At 43.1% G+C, this 24,279-nt stretch overlaps 1 protein-coding gene across 3 annotated transcripts in view; it reads left to right on the top strand.

Moving 5' to 3' along the window:
* The window catches only part of sting1 (stimulator of interferon response cGAMP interactor 1), a 37,943-nt gene extending 13,889 nt beyond the window's left edge, over window positions 1-24,054 (top strand). The window contains exons 4-9 of one of the 3 annotated variants that reach the window (XM_068043517.1): window positions 1,080-1,275; window positions 2,698-2,806; window positions 12,844-13,082; window positions 13,385-13,571; window positions 19,996-20,181; window positions 21,636-24,054. In XM_068043517.1, the coding sequence (XP_067899618.1) occupies window positions 1,080-1,275; window positions 2,698-2,806; window positions 12,844-13,082; window positions 13,385-13,571; window positions 19,996-20,181; window positions 21,636-21,658 (940 nt within the window). In that variant the 3' untranslated portion in view covers window positions 21,659-24,054. Of the gene's footprint in view, window positions 1-1,079; window positions 1,276-2,697; window positions 2,807-12,843; window positions 13,083-13,384; window positions 13,572-19,995; window positions 20,759-21,635 lie in introns of those variants that run through there. The other 2 variants (XM_068043516.1, XM_068043518.1) reach the window with 2 other exon arrangements.
* The last annotated feature ends 225 nt before the right edge of the window (window positions 24,055-24,279 follow it).

The raw sequence follows: 24,279 nt of genomic DNA, 5'->3' as shown, positions 1-24,279 counted from the left end.
TTTCCATTGCTAACCTAAAAGGCTGGTAGTAGGTCCTTGATCTTGCATTGGTTATCATTACAAATATGCTGTACTGCCTTGTTCTCTGATTTGAGTGATAAGTGGAAAAATGGTCATATTTTCACAGATAAGCCCCATAAAAAAGTGGATCCCAATCCAGCCAATTAAAACAAATTATTTGTTGTTGTAATGACAACTCTTGAGACTACCCCATAACTTCTGTTTAAGAAAAGGCAAACATATAGGCCGAATTACAAGGCTATAACCAAAAAATTCCCATAATCACATTTCAGTGCTGAAAGCTGGATGTTGCCGTGAAATAATTGTTAAACAATGGATAAATAAATAATTCATCACAAAATTTATGCAGATATTCAAATGCTAGTTATACAATATAGCACTATAGTAAAACACAAATTAACTCGTGTAGCTAAAATATACCTAATGTTTTAGTCACAGTTGCAACTGTACAGCCAGTCACTTAAAACTCAATAGAAAAATAGATGTTTTCAGCAAAGAATGTAGCCATTTATACCATCCTGTCTGTGCTGCCTCTTTGCTGATGAAATTCAAAACCAGACCCACAGCCCTGCTTTCTCCCCATATTCCTGTACTTTCTGCTTCAATTATATATCCAGTTTTCCCTCTAAACGATGCAATAGTCTCTGCCTCACCCGCTGCCCATGCCAAAGCATTCCAGGCTGCAACAATCTGCTGCATAAAGAAGCCTCCTGGACTCTTCAATCAAGTGTAATAGTCTTTCCCTGTTCAAAAAAAAACATGAAATCTGGGTTTGTATTTCTGTATCGGTGAAAAAATGCTTGTGTTAATTAATAAGGAACATTTTTGTTTCAAGATTTTTTTTTAACTCCCCTCCACATGATGTCAGTTAGTTTATGTAATGGTCTGCAGTTATGAACTGAAAAAAAATACACATTATACAGTTCCTAATGGGATAAGTAGTTATTTAAATTTATTGCTAAGATTAAAACTGGGGTGCTTAATCCTTGCAAGAATAAAGCTATTTCGAATTTTCTTTTACTACTGCATGAACTTTCAAACCTACACTTATTTTGTAGATACAAAAATGGCTGGAAGGCTTTGAATGCATCATTTAATCTAAAGGGATATGGCTGTGGAATAGTAATGTTCATACTGTTCTACTGCATGATTCATGAGAGCAAAAATGATGGCATAGATTTTCCGAGTTCTTTGGCGTGGAAAATAAACCTTTGCTGTTTCTGCTATTCATTCCTCAAGGTTTTTGGATTTCTTGTAAGTATTTTTAAAAAAACAAAGTTTGTAATATTTAACCCACAGTAATTTTTAAGAAGCCTTTTTGTTTTAGGTTTCTTCTTCCTTAAGCACCAACTGGGCTGGTGAATACACATGTTAGGACTAGGCTGGGGTAGCATCAAGTAGAAGTGTAGGAATGATACAATAACGACAGCTTAACTTTGAAGTAATTTGCAGTTGGCTAAAATACATTTACCTTGTGAATTAGATTTGTTTTGTATCAGCTTTAGTACATTTATAGGCATATAGTGAAATTCAGTCAAATGGTAACAAAATGCTTAAAATGCCTATCTCTTTAATTGAGAAACAGTAAAGTGCCTAAAATAAAAGTATAGCTATATTTAATGTGACCTTGTAGGAATATAGGGTTGAATTTTACCAGCCCCTTGACATCGGCGGTCGTGGCGAGGCGGGCCGTAAAATACTTGTGGGAACGGCCCGCCATAACCCCCAACGCCGAGAAGGACCCGCCGCATTTTACCAGCAGTGGCGAGGCCTCATTGCGGCCCACCCCACCACAAGACGGCGGGGCCTTCATTTAAATATTAAAATTAATTAAGAAAAGATGCAAATCAACGTACCTAGTCCTGGCGACTGTCCCACACTAGTTTTACGGCCGCCAGCCGCAACTTGCGCACCTTTGGAACTCTGTTCAGAGTTCCAAAGCGAGATACTGGTGGGGAGGGGGGGAGGACTGAAATTATCAGGGCAGGAGTGGGGGAGCGGGGAAAACCTTTTTTATTGGCCGTGGGGATGGTGGGAAGGGGGTGAAGGGCAAATGTGATGAAGTTGCGGGGGAAAGTTCAAGGTGGGAATAAAGTTAATGTTTGTCATACCGGCCTATAAAAAAAAATCTTTGCAGGGTGGGTGCTAAGGGCTTGAAACCCTTTAAAAATGGCGCCAGCGCCTGCGCAGTGGCATCGGACGCCATTGCCAGGGTCGGAGCGGCCGCCCCCTCTACGTCATCGGGGGCGGCCGCTCCACCCCCTTCACTTAAATGAGCCTCCGCGCGAAATGTTGCAGGGGCTCAGCGGTGACTTCCGTTTCTGAAGGTTGCCGACTTCAAAGTGCGCCACTGTGATGCGGCGCGCTAATAAAATTCAGCCCATAATATACTTGCGCTGACATTTTTCTGAATTTAGGAAAAAGTATTTACTTTCCTTACTATTCTGTATATTGATGCTAATTAATTGTCTTTCAATAGGAATTGGAAAACATTCACATTTAACAATTTGTGTGCTGTGTTTACAGTATTGGAGAGAATAGTTTTTCATCAATTTCGTTCAATTCTGAAAACACAAAACCATTCTGTTAAATCTAATAAATACAACTGTGCCTATAAAAGACATCTTAAAAATGTTTTTTTACCAAAGTGTTACATGTATAAATCTCACTCTACAGGATCCCACTCCAGCTGAAATTTCAGAAATCTGTGAGAAGAATAAATTTAATGTTGCTCATGGTTTGGCTTGGTCCTATTACATTGGTTACCTGAAGTTACTTTTACCAAGTAAGTATTTATAACATTTCTTGTGTAAAAATGTATTTCTGCAGATGGCAGATACTTTACTGACCAAATTGCACTATGAATTGTTCACCAGTCTATCCTATTTGCATGTATATTCAATACATTAATATTAAATACTAATCATATTTATTAACTAGTTCCATAGTAATTCCTGTGATTATTCATATAATCGATATATACCCAAAGGTGTGGTGTTTACTTCACCAACAGAACATGTGACATTTGTACTTTAATCCCTAAAGTCACTTGGGATCACCTTGATGGAATATGTCTATCTATACCCTGACTTCAAAAATATTTATTTCACAAACTTTGTTCTATCTGTGGTTCTGTAGTATTCATAATGAACAGACTGATTCCTTGGGAATTGTTCCTCATTACTGTTTAAAACCATTATTTTTGGCAATGTTATTGTGAAAATATGTAATGGTTCTTACCAAATTCCTTTCTCTGTCATTTTAATAGAGGAGTTAGCCACTTTAAATCAAACAACATAAGGGAAAGAGATGTTTGATAAGTGATGTAAATGTTTGAATTGCTGCCTTTCTCTCCATTCAAGGTCAACATGATATTAACAAAAAAAAATCAATAATCAGCATAGCAGTAGGGTAAGTGATTAGGGAGCTTCTTTTTGCTGTACAAAAACAATTGGCAGTTGATCACAGCAGAACTGGTGGGGGGAAGAGTGGCCCAAGAAGTTAGAGGACATAAGAGGTGCTTGATTCACAGAAAGTACTATCCCAAGCAACAGATGTAATGCAGGAGTCAGCTGCAGTAGACCAGCAATGCATGAGAATTTTTCAAGGTCACCAGACAAGTTCTGACTAAATTAATGAACCCTGATCTTGCAGGAACAGATAACCATTTGGAATGTGCTACCAATGGCAATGAAGGTAACCACCCTCAACATTTATAACACATGAACCTTTAAGGAAATATTGGATAGGTGAATCTCTATGCATATTATTTACATGGACGTTAATAAGGCATTTGATAAAGTCCCTCATAAGAGGAGACTGCTAGCTAAAGTTGAAGCTCACGGAATTGAGGGCAAATTATTGACTTGATTAAAAAATTGAGTGGCAGGAGATAGAGAACAGCGATAATTGGCAGGTACTCGAATTGGTAGGATGTGACTAGCCGTGTCCCGCGAGGGTCTGTGTTGGGGTCTGTATTTACTAATGATTTAGATGATGGAATAGAAAGTGACTTATACGAATTTGCTGATGACACAAAGTTAATCAACATTGTAAGCAGTGTAGATGAGATTAGATTAGATTAGAGATACAGCACTGAAACAGGCCCTTCGGCCCACCGAGTCTTTGCCGAACATCAACCACCCATTTATACTAATCCTACACTAATCCCATATTCCTACCACATCCCCACCTGTCCCTATATTTCTCTACCACCTACCTATACTAGTGACAATTTATAATGGCCAATTTACCTATCAACCTGCAAGCCTTTTGGCTTGTGGGAGGAAACCGGAGCACCCGGAGAAAACCCACGCAGTCACATGGAGAACTTGCAAACTCCACACAGGCAGTACCCAGAATCGAACCCGGGTCCCTGGAGATGTGAGGCTGCGGTGCTAACCACTGCGCCACTGTGCCGCCCTATGGAAGCATAAAGTTATAAAGAGATATCGATGGATTAAGTGACGGGACAAAATTTATTTATTGATACAGCACTGAAACAGGCCCTTCGGCCCACTGAGTCTGTGCCAACCATCAACCACCCATTTATACTACTCCTACATTAATCCCATATTCCTACCACATTTCCACCTTCCCTCAATTCCCCTACCACCTACCTATACGAGGGGCAATTTGTAATGGCCAATTTACCAATCAACCTGCAAGCCTTTGGCTGTGGGAGGAAACTGAGCACCTGGCGAAAACCCACGCAGTCACATGGAGAACTTGCAAACTCCACACAGGCAGTACCCAGAATCGAACTCGGGTCGCTGGAGCTGTGAGGCTGCAGTGCTAACCACTGCGCTGCCCTATTGTGGCAAATGGATTCCAATGTAGGCAATTGTGAGGTCATCCAATAAAAAGTATAAAACAGGGGACTTTCTTAATGGTGAAAAGCTAGAAACAGTGGCAGTTCAAAGAGATTTGGGGGTCCAAACACATAGATCATTAACATGTCATGAACCGATAAGGAAACTACTGGAAAAGGTGAATAGAATGCTGACCTTTACATCTAGAGGACTAGAATACAAGCAGATAAAATTCATGTTGAGCTATACAAAGACCTGGTTAGACCACACTTGGAATACAGTTCCGGGTACTACATTTTAGGAAGGGCATACTGGCTTTGGAGGGAGTGCAGCATAGATTTACCAGAATGTTGCCTTGATTCCAGGGGTTAAATTATGGGTACAGATTACATAGACTAGAGTTGTGTTCCCTGGAATTTAGAAAGTAAAGGGGTGATTTGATGAAACTTTGCAGATACTAAGGGGAACTGATAGGTTAGATAGAGATAAACTGTTTCCACTAGTTATGGAGTCTAGGGCCAGGGTGCATGGTCTAAAAGTTAGAGCCAGAGCTTTCAGGAGTAAAATTAGGAAATAAATGGCAGTTGATGCTTGATGAATTGTTAACTTTAAACTGAGATTGATAGATTTTTGCTTTTCAAAGATATTAAGGGATATGGGGCAAAGGCAGGTACTTAGAGTTAGATCATGATTCAGCTGTGATCTCATTGAATGGCAGAACAGGTTTGAGGGGCTAAATGGTCTACTGTTGTATCTATGTTCTTAAGAAACCCACAGGAGATAGCTATGTTGTCCTGTAGTACTCCATTAAGGTGGTTTTCTATACCCCACACTCTGTTACATCCTTCACAACAAGAGTAAAGGTTAGCTGGTGGAATCAAGTGCACAGATTGCTTTTTTAAATTGAGAAATTAAGATGAAGTACAGAATATTACCATTTTTGGCACAAAATACAAAACGTAAATCAGTAAGTATTAATTAGATGGTTCCAAGCCTGGATTTTAAAAGGTTAAATATTGTACAAGGATGTACAGGCAAAGGGAGGCAAAGAAGTTCACAGTTTGAGGTCTGAGAAAGAATGATTTAGAGCACTCGAGGAGAAAGAACATGTTGGCATATTTGGTACTTGTACTCATTGCCCTTTACATGAAAAAGGTTAGACATTATACTAAGCAACTATAGTTGCACTACTGAGGTATTTATAGTAATCAAACTGCATCCGAAATCCTGGGCTGAATTATATTTGGGCGCCGCGCCGCATAGCCCTTTCAACTCAGCAGGGTGCCCGCATTTTAGTGGCCGCCGCAGAGCCCCTGCGATATTGCATGCGGGGGCTCATTAGAATCACTGTGCCCAGCCGCACCCCTCCCCCCCCCCCCCCCGCAATATTATGTGGGGAGAGGCAGGAAATTCGGCGCAGTGATGAACCCTTTGACAGTTGTGCAGCAGATGCTGGGGCCCTATTTTAAATGCCCCAGCACCGGCTTCTTGACATCTGTGAAAGAAATACTTACCTGACTGCTGAAGGGTGGGGCTGCTGTCAATCTGGCAGCAAAGCAGAAAGTGCTGCAGAAATCCAGCAGGTCAGGCAGCATCTGTGGAGAGAGAAGCAGAGTTAACTTATCCAAGTTCACAGACCTGAAAGTTAACTCTGCTTCTCTCTCCACAGATGCCGCCTGACCTGCTGAGTGACCCTAGCACTTTCCGCTTTGCTGCCACATACTTACCCTGCTGTGTCCCAGTGTCCTGTGAAGTTGCGATCCTCTTCTCCCACTCAAATGTAACATTCCTTCTTGTAGGCGTGCTGCACCTGGGTGAATAATATTAAATTTGCACATTTCAGGACATGAGACTTAAATAGACCAAAAAAAGGTTTGAGAGAGGTTTACAGAGAACACACTGACACATGTGGGAATGCATGGGTGTCACAGCAATGTGAATACGTCTTTCACTAAATGTTCCTCACCACCATGTGTGTCCTTTTCTCTGTGCGAATGTTGCGTGTCAGCATGTAGCGCCAATGTCACATCCCTTTGCACCGTTGGCCCTTCAGAAGAGCCAACATATGCAATAACATCATTTCCGTGCCACCATTACACATGAGTCTCCATGGATACAGTGACATGGACATTGGCTCAGCCAGCTGCTGCCTCTAATGGTTTACACAGGGATGCTGCAGATGTGGACTGGTGCACAGCAGGTGAGCGAGGGTGATGTATAGCTTGCAGAGCTCATGTCGGTTCCTATGGAGCAGACAGCCTTTGTCTGATAAGCCACTTCCATACAACCCTAGCTCACTGCTAGCCCTGCGTGCGGAGCCTGGGTGCCATCTGACCTCCCTTGCGTCTTTCATGTTGCAGGTCCTCAGCGTTGTCATAGTTGAGGAGGAATCCTGTTGATGTCTCTCCTCATCATGCCAGGCCTATTGGGCGAGTAGATGTGCAGAGCAGCAAAGAAAGGAGCTGGACTTTTTGGCCTGTAGTACAGGGCATCACCCTATCCATCCAGGCATTGGAGGCGTTCTTTCAGCATGCCGATCTCCTGCTCAATGGTGGCTCATGTAGCTCAGTGGCTGGCGTTATATCTCTCCTCCGCAGCAGTGGTGGAGTCTCTCACCAGTGTCGGGAGCTATGTCTGCAAAGGATAGCCCTTATCTCCAAGAAATCACCCCTCCATCTGAGCTAGTTCAGTGAACAGCGGTGGCAGCCAGGACTGGCGCAAGACCCAGCTGTCATAGCAGTCACACATTCGCTGCAAGCATCTGCAGTGTTCACATACCAGCTTCACCTGGATTGAGAGAGCTCCTTTAATGGTGACGTCTGCTTAATGGTGACGTCTGCAGGTGGTAGCCTGGCGGGAGGCCTGATGACCACATGAGTGCAGTCTATGAACATTACAACCTATGGTTCTCCGGCAATGGTGCCAGAACCAGTGGCCCTCTGGGCCTGGCTGTGAGAGTCCGTCCTGAAGCGGACATCCTCACCGGCCCTCTGGTGCAGGGCATTGGTGACCTCCCTGATGCAGCAGTGCACTGCTGACTTTGTGACCCCACAAAGGTCTCTGGTGGGCCCCTAAAAGGCTGCAGAGGCATCAAGCTTGAGAACCATTGCCACTATGAGGAACAAAGGTATGGAATGTTCACCAGAGCCCAAGGGCTGCAGGTCATCCTTGAGCAGGTCACAGAGACGTGTCACCACCCTCTCTATATGTGCAATCTCCTCTGACATTGGTGCTCTGACATCTGATGGCATGCCATGTGGGGCCATTAGATGCATGGCAACCGTAATGGCGGACTTCCCTTGGGGGCTGCTGCTCATGACCGGGGGCCTCTACGTGGATGACACCTGCCTGTTGATATTGCCTCTGGTGCATACAGATCCTCATGTGCAGAGGATCACACAATGTAGGATGAGCCATACCTATTTCCATGTGATAAATAAAGTTGAACCCTGCATATATTTGAAGGTTCCTAACAGGGCAGGGATTGGTGTTGAAGGGTACATCAGCTGCTTTCCTGGATCAACTATGTGGTGTGCCATGGCATTGCCCATTTTAGCCAACACTCAGAGTGGCATAACATGACCACATCAAGATCCTACCAGCTGAATCGATTGCCCCCACCATCCATAAAACCTTAATGCTCCTGGCCTTGTGGGCACCCTCCCCACACACAGGGTTCCTAGTGTGCCATTGCCCCCTCACAAACACAGAGCGTACACTGTTAACGGAGGGATGGTACATGGTACCTCCCTTCATGCCAGCACATCTTTCTATCCAGTAATCCCAGACCCCCTCCCTTTCAGAGTGCAGAGTGAGATCCCTGTGAATCCCCCCTCCCTCCTCCCTTTAGGAATGCAGAGTTAGACCCTTGCATACCCCCCCCCCCCCTGTCTTCCAGAATGCAGAGTTAGACCCCTGTGTATCCCCCCCTTTAAAAATGCAGATAGACCCCTGTGTATCCCCCCCCCATCCCTCCTCCCTTTAAGAATGCCGAGTTAGACTTCTGTGTATCCCCCCCTCCCTCCTCCCTTCCATAATGCAGAGTGAGGACCCGCCGGCTTTTCAGATCGTGAATGGGACGGCACTTGACGGCCACCCGCTCAGCGAAAAATCTGGCAGTATCGGTGGAGAGGCGGCGGGCTGTATAATCAGCATAGGGAAGTAATCATTACCATATGTTGATTGTGGCGCAGCCACCGGGGGCCGGGGGGGGGTGGTGCCGCACCGTGGTCCCGCTGCCACTGGTAAAATGTGGCGGGCCCGACATGAAATTGCGGGTCGAGGCGGGCCTCTCCCCGCAGCATTTTACTGGCCCTCGTGCCACGACCCACGGCATCGAAGGGCCGGTAAAATTCAGCTCCCTGTGTCTAGGAGCAAGATACTGAATGAGTCCCTCCCACAGTGTCACAAGGACAATATTTAAAATTATAATTTATTCTGTATTTGTCATATTCATGAACTGTCGAACTTCCAGACTCAACAAAAAGCCCTTGAAAAAACAACTTTTGTCTCCCAGTTACTGTTCACTGCACTGACCCTTGAGCTGCCCTGATTGCTTAGAGCTTTTTTTTCCTGTAGACTTTGTTGCTGCACTTTTTATATCTTTTCCCATGCTTTCCTTTGTTAACTAAGTTCGCACCTTGTTTCAAATCCTTCCATGCCCTCGGTCCTCTCTATCTCTGCAGCCTCTTCCAGCCCTACATTCTTCTGAAATATCTGCACTCCTCCAATGGTGGTTTTTCCTCATCTCCTATTTTAATTGCTCTGCCATTGGCAACAGTGTTTTTAGCTGCCTGGGCCCTAAACTCTGAAATTCCCTACCTGAGCCTCTTTGCCTCCCTAACTCTCCTCCTTTAAGATGCTCCTAAAAACCTACCTCTTTGAATAAGTTTTTGGACATTTGTCCTAATATCTCCTAATGTGACTTGTCCAATTTTGCTTTGGATCATTTTACTATATTATAGGTGCTATATAAATGCAAGTTGTTGCTCTTGACACGGTCATGGTGAGCTGCCTTCTTGAATCAATGCAGTCTGTGTGATGAAGTTGCTTCCACAATGATGTTAGCTTGGGAATTCCAGGATTTTTCTGCATTGATATTAGTCCAAGTCAGTACGGTGTATATCTTGGGGGAACTTGGTGCTGAGAGTGTTCCCATGCACCTGCCGCCTTGGTCTGCTAGATGGTAGCTGTGGCAAATGTGGGAGGGGCTCCAAAGAAACTTTGACAAGTTGCTCTAGTGCACGCTGAAGATAGTACACATTATAGCCATGGTATACCAGTGGTGGAAGGGATGGATGTTTTATGTGTTAAAGTCTCTATATAAATACAGGTTATTGTTAGACTAGCGGATGAAATGCTGATTAAATAGACTGCATTGCCCTGGATGGTGTTGAACTTCATAATTGTTGTTGCACATGCACTAATCCAGGCAAGTGAGGAATGCTCCATCACACTTCTAACTTGCGTCCTTTAGGTGGTGGGCAGACTTTGTGGAGTCAGGAAGTGCATGTCTTGTCATTGTAGAATGCTCAGCTTACAACCTGCTTTAGTAACTCATCCCCCCCCCCCCCCCCGCCCCCCCTGCTCCCCCCACCCCTCCTACCACTCAGCATATTGACAGTGGAGCACTTTGTAACAGTAATGCCACTGAATATCATGGGAAGCTTGTTAGATGTTCATTTGTTGGAAATGGTCATTGGCTGGTGCTTGTGTGGTGCCAAGTTACTTTTCATTTATTGACCCAAGCCTGAATGTTGTCACAATCTTGCTGCATGTGGGCCTGGACTACTTCATTATTTGATTATTAAGAATGGAGCTGAACACTTCTCAATCATCAGTGAATCGCCTGCTTCTGACCTTATGATGGAAAGAAGGTCATTGAAGCAGTTGAAGATATTTGGGTGTAGGACACTCTCTTGAGGAACTACTGCAGCAACTCCTGGAGCTGAGATGATTGGGCTCCAACAACTACAACTGTCTTGCTTTGTGCTAAGTATGACTTCAACCACCTCAGATTTTCCCCAGTCCCCACTGACTTTGCTTTTACTAGGGTTCCTTGGTGCCACACTCAGTCAAATGCTGCCTTAATGCATCACCTCGAGAATTATGGCTTTGCATCCAAGGCTATAATAAGGTCAGGAATCCAGTGATCCTGGTAGAAGGCCAAGTGAGCAAGATGCATACTCCCTACTTGCTACTTAAACTGTCATTACAGGATTTTTGACTAAGATGTTGAAGCAAAATAGTAGCTGAGGAAGTTCATTTGAACTTTGTGAAGTAACAACAGCTCTTCGGGAGATGTTTCCCCTTCGGGGCAATTATAAACTTATGATCGGAGGAGAATAATCTAACATTTTATTTTGCTAGGGAACAGAAATAAGTGGCACTTTTATATGCTTCACCTGTTCCCCACCCCCCACCCCCACCCCGGCTCCTTCTGTTGAAGATAGCAGCTGAATCCTAGGCATACCAGAAGTCCTCTGCTACCTTATTAAAGTGGCCACTTGTTGTGAGCCTGTTGTTATGATAGTGCTTCTATATTTTTTGTTAAGTTTTTTGTTTTGAGGACTCATGTATTTTAGAATTATGGACATTGTTTTATTTGGGAAAACTGAAAAGGATTCCATGGATTTTTTTTAGTGGGGTCATTGAAAAGACACAGAGGTCTTGCTTGAAAACAACATTTACTGGAAGTCCCCTGTCTTCAAATAAATACCCATCAGGGGCTTTTTGACTTGGGGGAGATGTTTACAGAGAAGTGACAGGTCAAGATTTATAGGGGTCCGGAGGCTTGACTCTTGAGTTATTGTATTGGGTTTCGCTTTGGACGTCGTGAATGGGTGTGAACTGTTTTGATGGCAGTTGGAGAAAACCAGCCAAGACAGCAGTCACCAGCAGCACCCTTTTCCATCTCTTTGAAAAGCCTGCCGGTTTTTCCATCTCTTTGAGAATCAAGTGTAAGAAATAGTGAAACTGATGTTGCATTTCTCTTGGAAAACCTGCTATACAGATCTTCAATGTCGGCTGAAAAGAACTGTTCTAGAAAGATCCCAGTGACAGCCCTCTACGCGTATTTGGGACACCAAACCAAAAAGGGACAACTGACATCTTTCCATATCTTTTTTTTCTTCAAGAATTAGCAAGTATTTGGCCAAAGTATTCTTTTTTGTAACAGAGCTCCAAAGAGAAAATCTCTATTTTTTGGTTAACCGGTATATGTGTTTACGTGTGTATGTGTGAGGGGCTAAGGTAAAAGGGAACTTTCACATTTCAATCTGTGTGTTAATGCTTTGCGTCGTTACCAGTTATGTTTTGTTTTATAATAAACTGATAATGTTGTTGTTTATTAAAGAAACATGGTTGGTGCATTTTATTTTGGGATAAAGAGTAGAGTATATGATTGACCGCATCGGTAACTGAGTAAATATTTAAATATATGTTGTGGCCTTTGGAGAAGTGAAAATACAAAAGACTCCCCCTCCCTCGGTCATAACACTGGGCATAGTATTCAGCAGGCTGATTGACTGGAGGCTGTTGTACTCCAATCCAATCCCCAAATGCCACACACACGTACTTGTATTAGGAACTACTCTACAGCAATCACAAGCAGGAAACCTGGCCTAATCTAATTCAGACTTGACGGTCATTTGATTCAGGATTGAAGAAGGACTGAACTTGTGAGCTTTTGCATTACACTGTGCAGTGCATTTATTCAGTTGAGACCATTTTTAACTTTTATCAGGGGAGTGCTCTGAATTTAAAATACTTTCTCCCCTTTACCTGCAATAACATCATAATATTAAAATAGAACTAAAATACTTTTACACAATTGCATGGACAGTACAAATGTCACTGCTGTTGACAGCTGTAATACTTAAGTGAAATGTTCAAATCGACAACTGCACTTTAATAGACAGTTTGAAATTAACGTTTGAATTTAAAAATTTTCCTTCACATTGTTTATTTTGGGTTGCTGCTTAAGTTAACACTGTTTTGTTGCATTTATCAGATCTAGACGAAAGAATAAAGATGTACCAGTGCACCATTAAAAATGTACCAGAATGCAAAGAAAACTGGAAGTTGTATATCCTAATCCCATTCAGCTGTAAGATTCCTGACAAACTGGAAAAGGTGGACAGTAGGATTGAATTCTTTGGAAATCTACCAGAGTTCTGTATTGACAGAGCTGGGATAAAAGCAAGAAGTTACAAGAACAGTATTTATGCCATTTATGATCAAAAGGACAGGGTACAGAATACATTTCTTAATAACTGAAGATTATCTTTTCCGTTCTGTAAAGGAATTTCATAAAATATTCAAGATCAATATTTAATATAGTTGCATAACAAGATGTGTTTAAAAAAAGTTTTACGATTTTGATAGTATGTATTCTAAAAATTAAGGTTCAGATGAATAAACAAATATGCAACTATTTAAACTATTGTACAAATTACCTTTTAATATTTTTATAGATAGCAATTTTGTTAACTTCTGCTCTTTCAATTTACTTTTAACCATCCACTAATGCCCCAACCTGCTCCCTGTCATAGCCTCATCACTGTATCCTTGAATATGCCACACCACTGCAATCCCTGTTTGAAATGTCCAATGATGCCACTGCAGCCTTTAGCAAAGAACAGCGTTTAGAGCAGGCCAAGTTGTTCTACGTCACCTTAGAGAATATCCTGAACAACTCTCAAGTGTGCGCAGGTTACTTCAAATTAATTCCATATGACGGTATGTATGACTAATATTCATTGATACACTTGCTTGGTTGTAATTAATATGATTTCAGAAGCAACAGTTTAGTCAATTGAGCCAGTCATCATATGACTTATATAGAATGCCTATACCATTGTACAAATAGGTGCAAAACTCAATTTCTCATCAGTCTTTAAAAGGCAAAATTTCTTTCCATGTGCTAGAAAAAGACATTAGTCCAATACTAATCACGAAATGTATGCAGAGTTTCACTGTTCAAGTACAGTGCCATTCTTCTGTTGCTTTTTAAAAAAATAATAAGAATGCTCACACATCTGCAGGATTTCTGACTGGTACATTTGTCTACTTCTGACACACCCTTTAACATCCAAATAAAACCATCAAATGTACACAGATTCTGGATCATGCCTGAGAGGGGAAAACGTGAGTCAGAGTCTCACTTCACTTCTTGCCCATCTGTCACTTTCTGTGAGCCTTTCTTCTTTTACAATGTTATGAGTCTGTGCCTGTGGAAATCAGTATACTTCTTGAACTGGCCATTAAACTATTTGTAAGAAACTGGCATATGCTGACTTACTTGTTCTTTCCTTCCTCCCTCTAAGTGATGAAGTTGGCCACTAAATTCAGTTTTCCAAACATGGTGAGTTACCCAAATCAATTCTGTTTACTTTCCTAAAGCGGATGAGGCAATATTAAAAGCTGAATCACCCTGGGCTGCTATGTCCACTTCCAAGCAGCCGATTACAATGTTGCCATTTAAAATGTCTATGAGACGGTTTACCTGGCAGCTCAAGACGTACGTAGGTTCATTGTAACTTAGGTTTAATCAAAAATATGGGGGATCTCACCTGTCAAGACTGAGTATTGCATATTATCTCAGATTTATAGCCACATGTGACTTCTCTTTGGCCTCCTTGTCTCGAGAGACAATGGGTAAGCGCCTGGAGGTGATCAGTGGTGTGTGGAGCAGCACCTGGAGTGGCTAAAAAGGCCAATTCTAGAGTGACAGACTCTTCCACAGGTGCTGCAGAAAAATTTGTTTGTTGGGGCTGTTACACAGTTGGCTCGCTCCTTGTGCCTCTGTCTTTTTTCCTGCCAACTACTAAGTCTCTTCGACTCGCCACACTTTAGCCCCGCCTTTATGGCTGCTCGCCAGCTCTGGCGAACACTGGCAACTGACTCCCACGACTTGTGATCAATGTCACAGGACTTCATGTAGCGTTTGCAGACATCTTTGAAGCGGAGACATGGACGGCTGGTGGGTCTGATACCAGTGGTGAGCTCGCTGTACAATGTGTCTTTGGGGATCCTGCCATCTTCCCTGCGGCTCACATGGCCGAGCTATCTCAAGCGCCGCTGGCTTAGTAGGGTTTATATGCTGGGGATGTTGGCCGCCTCGAGGACTTCTGTGTTGGACATACGGTCCTGCCACCTAATGTTAAGGATTCTCCAGAGGCAGCGAAGATGGAATGAATTGAGACGTCGCTCCTGGCTGACATACGTTGTCCAGGCCTCGCTGCCATAGAGCAAGGTACTGAGGACACAGGCTTGATACACTCGGACTTTTGTGTTCCGTGTCAGTGCGCCATTTTCCCACACTCTCTTGGCCAGTCTGGACATAGCAGTGGAAGCCTTTCCCCTGTGCTTGTTGATTTCTGCATCAAGAGACAGGTTACTAATGATAGTTGAGCCTAGGTAGCTGAACTCTTGAACCACTTCCAGAGCGTGGTCGCCAATATTGATGGATGGAGCATTTCTGATGTCCTGTCCCATGATGTTAGTTTTCTTGAGGCTGATGGTTACGCCAAATTCATTGCAGGCAGCCGCAATGCTGTCGATGAGTCTCTGCAGACACTCTTCAGTGTGGGATGTTAATGCAGCATCGTCAGCAAAGAGGAGTTCCCTGATAAGGACTTTCCGTACTTTGGTCTTCGCTCTTAGACGGGCAAGGTTGAACAACCTGCCACCAGATCTTGTGTGGAGGAAAATTCCTTCTTCTGAAGACTTGAACGCATGTGAGAGCAGCAGGGAGATGAAGATCCCAAACAGTGTGGGTGCGAGAACACATCCCTGTTTCACGCTACTCAGGATAGGAAAGGGGTCTGATGAGACGCCGCTATGCTAAATTGTGCCTTTCATATTGTCATGGAATGAGGTGATGACACTGAGTAGCTTTGGTGGACATCCGATCTTTTCTAGTAGTCTGAAGAGACCACGTCTGCTGACGAGGTCAAAAGCTTTGGTGAGATCAATGAAAGCAAAGTAGAGGGGCATCTGTTGTTCACGGCATTTCTCCTGTAGCTGGCGAAGGGAGAACAGCATGTCAATGGTAGATCTTTCTGCTCAAAAGCCACACTGTGCCTCAGGGTAGACGTGCTCAGCCAGCTTCTGGAGCCTGTTTTCAACGACTCGAGCGAAGACTTTCCCCACTATGCTGAGCAGGGAGATTCCACGGTAGTTGTTGCAGTCACCGCGGTCACCCTTGTTCTTATAGTGGGTGATGATATTGACATCGTGCATGTCCTGTGGTACTGCTCCCTCGTCCCAGCACAGGCAAAGCAGTTCGTAGAGTGCTGAAAGTATAGCAGGCTTGGCACTCTTGATTATTTCAGGAGCAATGCCGTCCTTCCCAGGGGCTTTTCCGCTGGCTAGAGAATCAATGGCATCACTGAGTTCCGATTTTGTTGGCTGTACGTCCAGCTCGTCCATGACTGGCAGAGACTGGGCTGCATTGAGGGCGGTCTCAGTGACAACATTTTCCCTGGAGTACAGTTCTAGGTAGTGTTCCACCCAGCGGTCCATTTGCTTGCGTTGATCAGTGATTGTGTCCCCTGATTTAGATTTGAGGGAGGTGATCTTCTTGATGGTTGGCCCATCATGGGGACCGTATCCCTCTATTCCCATCCTATTCATGTATTTGTCAAGATGCCTCTTAAACGTTGCTATCGTACCTGCTTCCACCAACTCCCCCGGCAGCAAGTTCCAGGCACTCACCACCCTCTGTGTAAAGAACTTGCTTCGCACATCCCCTCTAAACTTTGCCCCTCGCACCTTAAACCTATGTCCCCTAGTAACTGACTCTTCCACCCTGGGAAAAAGCTTCTGACTATCCACTCTGTCCATGCCATTCATAACTTTGTATACCTCTATCATGTCGCCCCTCCTCCTCTGTCGTTCCAGTGAAAACAATCCGGGTTTATGCAACCTCTCCACATAGCTAATGCCCTCCAGACCAGGCAACATCCTGGTAAACCTCTTCTGTACCCTGTCCAAAGCCTCCACGTCCTTCTGGTAGTGTGGTGACCAGAATTGCACGCAATATTCTAAGTGTGGCCTAACTAAGGTTCTGTACAGCTGCAGCATGACTTGCCAATTTTTATACTCTATGCCCCAACCGATGAAGGCAAGCATGCCGTATGCCTTCTTGACTACCTTATCCACCTGCGTTGCCACTTTCAGTGACCTGTGGACCTGTACGCCCAGATCTCTCTGCCTGTCAATACTCCTAAGGGTTCTGCCATTTACTGTTTACTTCCCACCTGTATTAGATCTTCCAAAATGCATTACCTCACATTTGTCCGGATTAAACTCCATCTGCCATTTCTCCGCCCAAGTTTCCAACCGATCTATATCCTGCTGTATCCTGACAATCCTCATCACTATCGCAACTCCACCAACCTTTTTGTCGTCCGCAAACTTACTAATCAGACCAATTATATACTCTATTTTTATTTCAGAGTAAAATCCACCAACCAAGTTTTTTTAATCATTAATTTGTTAGAAAACAAGACTTATTAAATAAGGATGCAAAGCTTATGAACATACAAGTTGAAATATGAAAGTTCCCTTCTAAATCAACCCAACACACACACACATACACCAGTTAAAGAAAAAATAAAGAAGTTTTCTCTACACGGATCTCTTCATAAAAAATAAAAGAAAAATACTTTGGCCAAATACTTGTTAACTCTTGAAGGGAAAAAGGATAAGATATGCGATGTTCTCCGCCGGCCCTTTTAGTCTGGCATCCAGATACTTGTGAACGGTTGTCACTGGGGTCTTTTTGGAGCACTTTGCTTCAGGCGACATCGAAGATTAGTCTGGCAGGGTTTTCAGGAGAAAGGCAGCATCAATTACTCCAGTCCATGCACTGGATTCTCAAGGTTTCTCAAAGAGGTGGGAAAGGATGAGCTGGTGGCTTCTGTCTTAGCAGGCTTACCCCCAACTGACTCAAAACAATATCCAAAAACAAAACCAACGCTTGACCACCATAAATATTGACATGTCACTTCTCTATAAATAACTCCCCTAGTCACCAAGGCTCCTGCTGTCTACTTAGCTTAAGACATGTGACTTCCAGTAAGGGTTTGTTTTTAAACAAACCAAGTCCTTCCAGTGACGTATTTAACAAGAAAACAAGTCCAGCAGCTATGGAATCTCTTCAGTCTTTGAAATGAATCAATTTCCACAATTTTTAAACATGATTCCTCAAAAAAATTAAAAAATTGAAGCACTTTCGTAACAGTAGTCATCCCACAAATGCACAAAATGGAATAACCAAGGGTGTGGGAAGACTGGTAAATGTTACAGAGATAGGGTGGACAGATTTGAAAATAATGATAAGGACTTTAAATCTAATACATTGAACAATAGGGAGCTACTAGGTCAATGAGGATAGGAGGGCTCAGTGTGAGACAAAATACATATGGCTGAATTTGGACAGATTGGAGTTTCTGAAGGATAAGAGGCAGCAAGAGGACATTGAAGAAATTAGGAATAGTTATGATCTTCACCACCTGGATGGTAAACTGGTGAAGGAGATTGCTTCCCTATTATAAAACCTGCCTGGTTTTTATTCTATTTAAGTCATGTGGTGAAAGCGATCATTTCCCCCAATAAGTCTAAAAGTGACAAAAGCAGTGGAGTAGCTGCACTAGAGGCAGAGATAACAGATGGTTAGGATGTGGGCTTTAAAGCTTCAAATCTGACTCGAAGCATACCAAGACTTTGCACAGCCTGGCTTAGCTGAGCAAGAGGCTGGAAGACGGGCGGTGTCATTATTAATGAGTTTATGGTGACAAGCTATAAACAGTGGCCTTGGTCTTTCTGATGTTCACTAGGAAGATATATGAACTCATCCATGGCAGGAGCAGGAGGGAAGAAGAAGAGCAAAGGAAGCAGCATGGATGGTCTCAGTCTAACAGATGCATAAATCCATGGTATTGGAACTGAGGGTGAAAAAGGCATGGGGGTTTGAAGAGGCAAGTCATCATGAGAATAGGAACTTTTCAACTGTTCTAGCCCAACAGGCTACCCCTGAAGTAGTAGGTTCTTTGGTTGTGGAGAGCAAAGCGTGGTAATGTCTGACATGATTAAACAGTAACTAGAGACTAATGAATAAACCAATCATGCATCAGGTAAGCTGTTTGATTTAAAGACCGAAAGATGGAGTCAGTATCTAGAGAATGGCAGGAGTGGGAGACAGTGAATGATTTTGTGGGAATTAAGGTACAGGAGGCAGAGGTAAGGGAGATGTTTGGAAGATCAATTGAAGTGGAGTTGTCATGATGGATGGAGAGGCAGGGGATAGGTTTCTGGGAACTTGAGAATGAACTAGTGAGGGAAATGAAAGGCAGTTTTTCCCATGGATTGATGGTGAGAGTGGTTAAGTGGGAAGGGAGGAATACAAAGCTATGAGCAGAATGGGAAAGGAAGAAGAGATTTGTATTATTTAGCCCTGTGGTGACCGAGACCTTGAGACCAGAGAGGAAATAAGAAAAAATTAGAACAACAGAAGGTGGTAATGGATGGTGAAACTTTTGTGAAGGGTGATATTGAGTGAGGAAGAAAGGGCAGAGAAGGGAGGGCTAGGACAGTTTGATAGAACGTCACCAAAGATGAGTCAAAGGTTAAGGGTGAAGATTTATGTGAGAAGTTGGCTTGGCATGTGGAAGGATAGTATATAACTAGGATGTTGTGAGAGGTGAGAGAAATGGAAAAGATTGTGGTGCTTGAATGAAGAAAAGCTCCCAGTGGTTTGGGGAAGAGGCCTGAGTAGGACTTGGCAATAAGTGGTACACCAATGCCATGACAGTTTGGGTAGAACAGTTGATGGAATGTATAGCCAGGTGGGGAGGTTTCAGCAAGGAGGAAGAAATGCCACCTGCAAGCCAGGTTTCTGTTAGCACTGAAGTGCCAAAAGTTTTATATGCAACGGAGTCATGGATAGCATGGGACTTGTTCGTGAGCATACAAACCTCTTGGATGCAGCCAGTAGATAGCAATAAGGCAAAATACGCCAAATGGTAGGTGGTTTTCCATTGAATAAACATATCCTGTTATTGTCCACTGAAACAATCAACAGTGTTTTGATGATTTTTGCATTTTTTTAAAGGAATCTCTTTAGTATAGTTATGAATGCATGCATTTTATATTGCAGATGATTTAGAGGAAGGAAAAATGGGTTCACATTTCTTGTCTACAAAGATCCTGAACCATCTGGCGCAAGAGAGACTGGAATACACTGTACCGGAACAAACCACTTGGAATGAAACTTTAAATGATTCACAATCATATGAGAAACAATTAATGATCAGCAAGAGTGATGGTCCACAGCCTTTACAGAGTATAAATCATTAAGTGTTCTATCTGTAGATGTTTTCTGTAATTCTCGTTGGTACTTTGTTTCAAAATTATATTGCAGTACTCAGTGGTGGCACAATTTTTGATGCTGTAAGTGGTTTTCTCTGGCGTACTGAAAACACACCTCTTACTACAAGTTCTGGACGATAGGGATTGTATGGACAGATCAGACTCGATTGCACGTTTTTCAGGCTCAACCGTATTGTGTTTAATAAGATTAACAAAAACACTCTAACAGTACAACCTTCCATGACGGTGCTTCTGATATGACCTCCTTTTTCCTCAACCGAGGATTTCCCCCCACTGTGGTTGACAGGGCCCTCAACCGTGTCCGACCCATTCCCCGCACCTCTACCCTCACCCCTTCCCCTCCCTCCCAGAACCGTGACAGGGTTCCCCTTGTCCTCACTTTTCATCCCACCAGCCTCCATATCCAAAGGATCATCCTCCACCATTTTCGCCACCTCCAGCGTGATGCCACTACCAGTCGCATCTTCCCCTCCCTTCCCCTGTCAGCATTCCGAAGGGATCGTTCCCTCCGCGACACCCTGGTCCACTCCTCCATTACCCCCACCACCTCGTCCCCGTCCCAGGGCACCTTCCCTTGCAATCGCAGGAGGTGTAATACCTGCCCATTTACCTCCTCTCTCCTCACTATCCCAGGCCCCAAACACTCCTTTCAGGTGAAGCAGCGATTTACTTGTACTTCTTTCAATGTAGTATACTGTATTCGCTGCTCACAGTGTGGTCTCCTCTACATTGGGGAGACCAAGCGCAGACTGGGTGACCGCTTTGCGGAACATCTCCGCTCAGTCCGCAAGCAGGACCCTGAGCTTCCGGTTGCTTGCCATTTCAACACTCCCCCCTGCTCTCATGCTCACATCTCTGTCCTGGGATTGCTGCAGTGTTCCAGTGAACATCAACGCAAGCTCGAGGAACAGCAGCTCATCTACCGATTAGGCACACTACAGCCTGCCGGACTGAACATTGAGTTCAATAATTTCAGAGCATGACAGCCCCCCACTTTACTTTCATTTTTAGTCATTTTTAGTTATTTTTTCTGCATTCCTTTTTACATTTTTTACAATCTTTTTTTGCATTTATTTCATTTCATCTTAGTTTGTTCAGTTTGCTTACCCACTGTTTTTTTCAGGTTGTTTTTCTTCAGGTTTGCACTTGCTGATGTTCAATATTCAGTATATTCACACCTAATCTGTACTAATGCTTTGTCTTTCAACACACCATTAACATATTGTTTGCCTTTGCTCCGTGACCTTTTGGTCAGCTATGTGGCCTGGTCCAATCTGCACCTTCTCCTTTGTTATCTCTTGCCCAACCCCCACCTCACTTGTTTATAATCTGTGACTTTTCTAATATTTGTCAGTTCCGAAGAAGGGTCACTGACCAGAAACGTTAACTCTGCTTCTCTTTCCACAGATGCTGCCAGACCTGCTGAGTGAATCCAGCATTTCTTGTTTTTCTAACAGTACAACCATAGCTTGTCCAACAAGCCCTACTATGCTAAATTACCACGGCCGAATAAGAGAATCCTCCCATGAAATAAACTAACACAGGACCCCCAGCACTAAAGCCCTCTGAGGTTTTGTTGGGACTTACAATCACCCGCTCACACAGTTAAGTTGTCTTGTGGATGTGTAGGCGCAGGCAATATGCTCACCCCGATTGCCCGTTGTCTTGCTTGCAGCTTCTTCCTATACGTCTGGCTCCTGGCTCCGTGCCACCGATGCTCAGCATCTGTACCATTGAATCGAGCCGAGACCCACTTGGGAGGCTTGCTGTAGATTGATGCCGAGGAGAAGAGGCAGCACCGACTCCATGTATATCCGAAACCCATCTCCTTTTCTCCAGCCAATGCTGATCAATGTATTGACTCAGGTGATCTGTCTGGACCCCCCATGGCCTGGCGTGACTCATAACCTTTGAAATCTTTGTGATTTAGTTTTCCTGCTCCCAGGCCTGGCACCTGGAGAAACAATGAGTGCTGATTACTGAATGTTGTCTGTTGTTTCCTGAGTTGACATCCCCCATTAGCAGGTAATGGGTTTCAATTTCAAACCAATCTTGCTTAACTGGCTTATCTCCTGGAAGACAATGGCCCGGCCATCTCCTGCCTTCCACCAGTTTCGGTTGGGACTGAGTCGTGACTGTGCTTTATTGAATTAACTCTCGGGGTGTTGTTCCCAGTACTTATCTTAGATGGTGATGACATCAATTGGCCTGGGTTCCCTTTCACCCAGCCTGTCAGTGTGAAATGACCATTTGCATATGAATGCACCTTAGTTAGGTTAGCCTGGCTTGAAACTCCTCCCAGTCAATCCTATTCCCTAAGCCACTCCCACAAGCTGGCCAAACAGTACAGCTCTTTATTGGGGTTTTGGATTTAAAATATGATTCATGAAAATGGCAAGAAAGCTGGTGCTGCAATGCCATTATTAGAATTAAAAAATGTCTATATTTTTAAGATTGAAATGGAATATCATCCAAATCAACCAAGTTTCTGCACAGCTCCAGGAACTCTTATCCATCCTAATATATAGGAAGTACTTTCTGGAATAAGGGTGTTTTAAAAGCTTATTTTATGAACATTGATGACACTGCACGCAGGTTAGTAAATGGCTGGCAATAGTGATCATTTTGTAATAGTGATGAACTCCATGAGTGAAACTTTAGCAGTTTATGCACGTCAGTAGAACTTCACAATTAAATTTATTGCCTTAACTTACTACCAGCAAATTATTTCTATTCTTGAGCAAATTGTTTATTTTGTTTTGTTTGCTATCCAATTTCAGTATGTTCCAAAACTATGGTCATAAATGTAAAATAGTCACTAATAAAGCCAATAAGGAATTCAGATAAACTTCTTTACCCAGGGATTGGTTAGAATGTGGAACTTGCTATCACAAGGGAAAGCCATATAAATGCATGAGGCAGAAAGGAATAGAATATTATGCTGATACGATTAGATGAAGCAAGATGAGAGGAGACTTGCGTGGGGGAACATAAACAGCAGCATAGATCAGTTAGGCTGAATGGATTGTTAACTGTGCTATAATTTCCATGTAATGTTGATGCAACAATTTTTCTTCCTTTTTCCCACTTTAGTTTCAACATCAAGCCTCGTAGGTTTGGTATAGTACATATGAGATAAAGTTTCCTCTACACTCCCAAAAATCCACTTTTGCTTCAATCTCAGAAAAATACTGATGTTAACATTACCACTTTGAACCCCAACCACCTGTAGCATACAGGGCTACGGGCCAAGTGCAGGAATATGGGATTAGAATAGTTGGGTGCTGTATACCCGGCACAGACACGATGGACTGAAGGGCCTGTTTCTGTGCTGTATAACTCTATGACTCTATGACACCTATATGTGACTCCGAATAACAATTTAGTATCAGTTGTTACTGAACGTTGGGTTGTAAAGGTTCTTGCAACCATCAGAGAATAACCTGCCATCCAACTATTATACTGATCTGCTGCATTTCTGAAGTGTTCCAACTGCTCTATCATCTGGTCATCCTTTTTGATTTAGTTTTGATTTATTGCAGAAGAGAAGTATATCATTGAGACTTCGTGCATCTCTGCATTAATATGTGTTTTTCCCGGATTACTGGGGAAAAACAATACACTGCATATTATAGTTAAATTGATATAATATTGAATGTTAACTTGCTTGTAACTTTTAGCAATAATCTTAAATAACCAAGTCAATTTGACTATGTAAATCCTACTTTAAACAGTAGCCCAAAATACAATTAATATGTACTTAAATTAGAGCATTTAAATTGTTTTTGGCACTTCAGCATTTTATGTCTAGAATTGTAGGAATGAAGTAAAATATAAGTGTAAACAAAGGGCAAATAATCAGAACAAAAAGTATTGAGGCTATCAAGATTGTAAATTACTGAAAGTGTTCGTCATAGAGTTATACAGCACAGAAACAGGCCCTTCTGCCCATCATGTCTGTGCCGGCCATTAAACACCTATCTATTCTAATCCCATTTTCCAGCCCTTGGCCCATAGCCTTGTCTCCTATGGCGTTTCAAGTGCTTATCTA

This window comes from Heterodontus francisci, chromosome 12 (genome assembly GCF_036365525.1).
Source record: "Heterodontus francisci isolate sHetFra1 chromosome 12, sHetFra1.hap1, whole genome shotgun sequence".
NCBI lineage: Eukaryota > Metazoa > Chordata > Chondrichthyes > Heterodontiformes > Heterodontidae > Heterodontus > Heterodontus francisci.
This window is presented reverse-complemented; position numbering and strand designations above follow the sequence as displayed.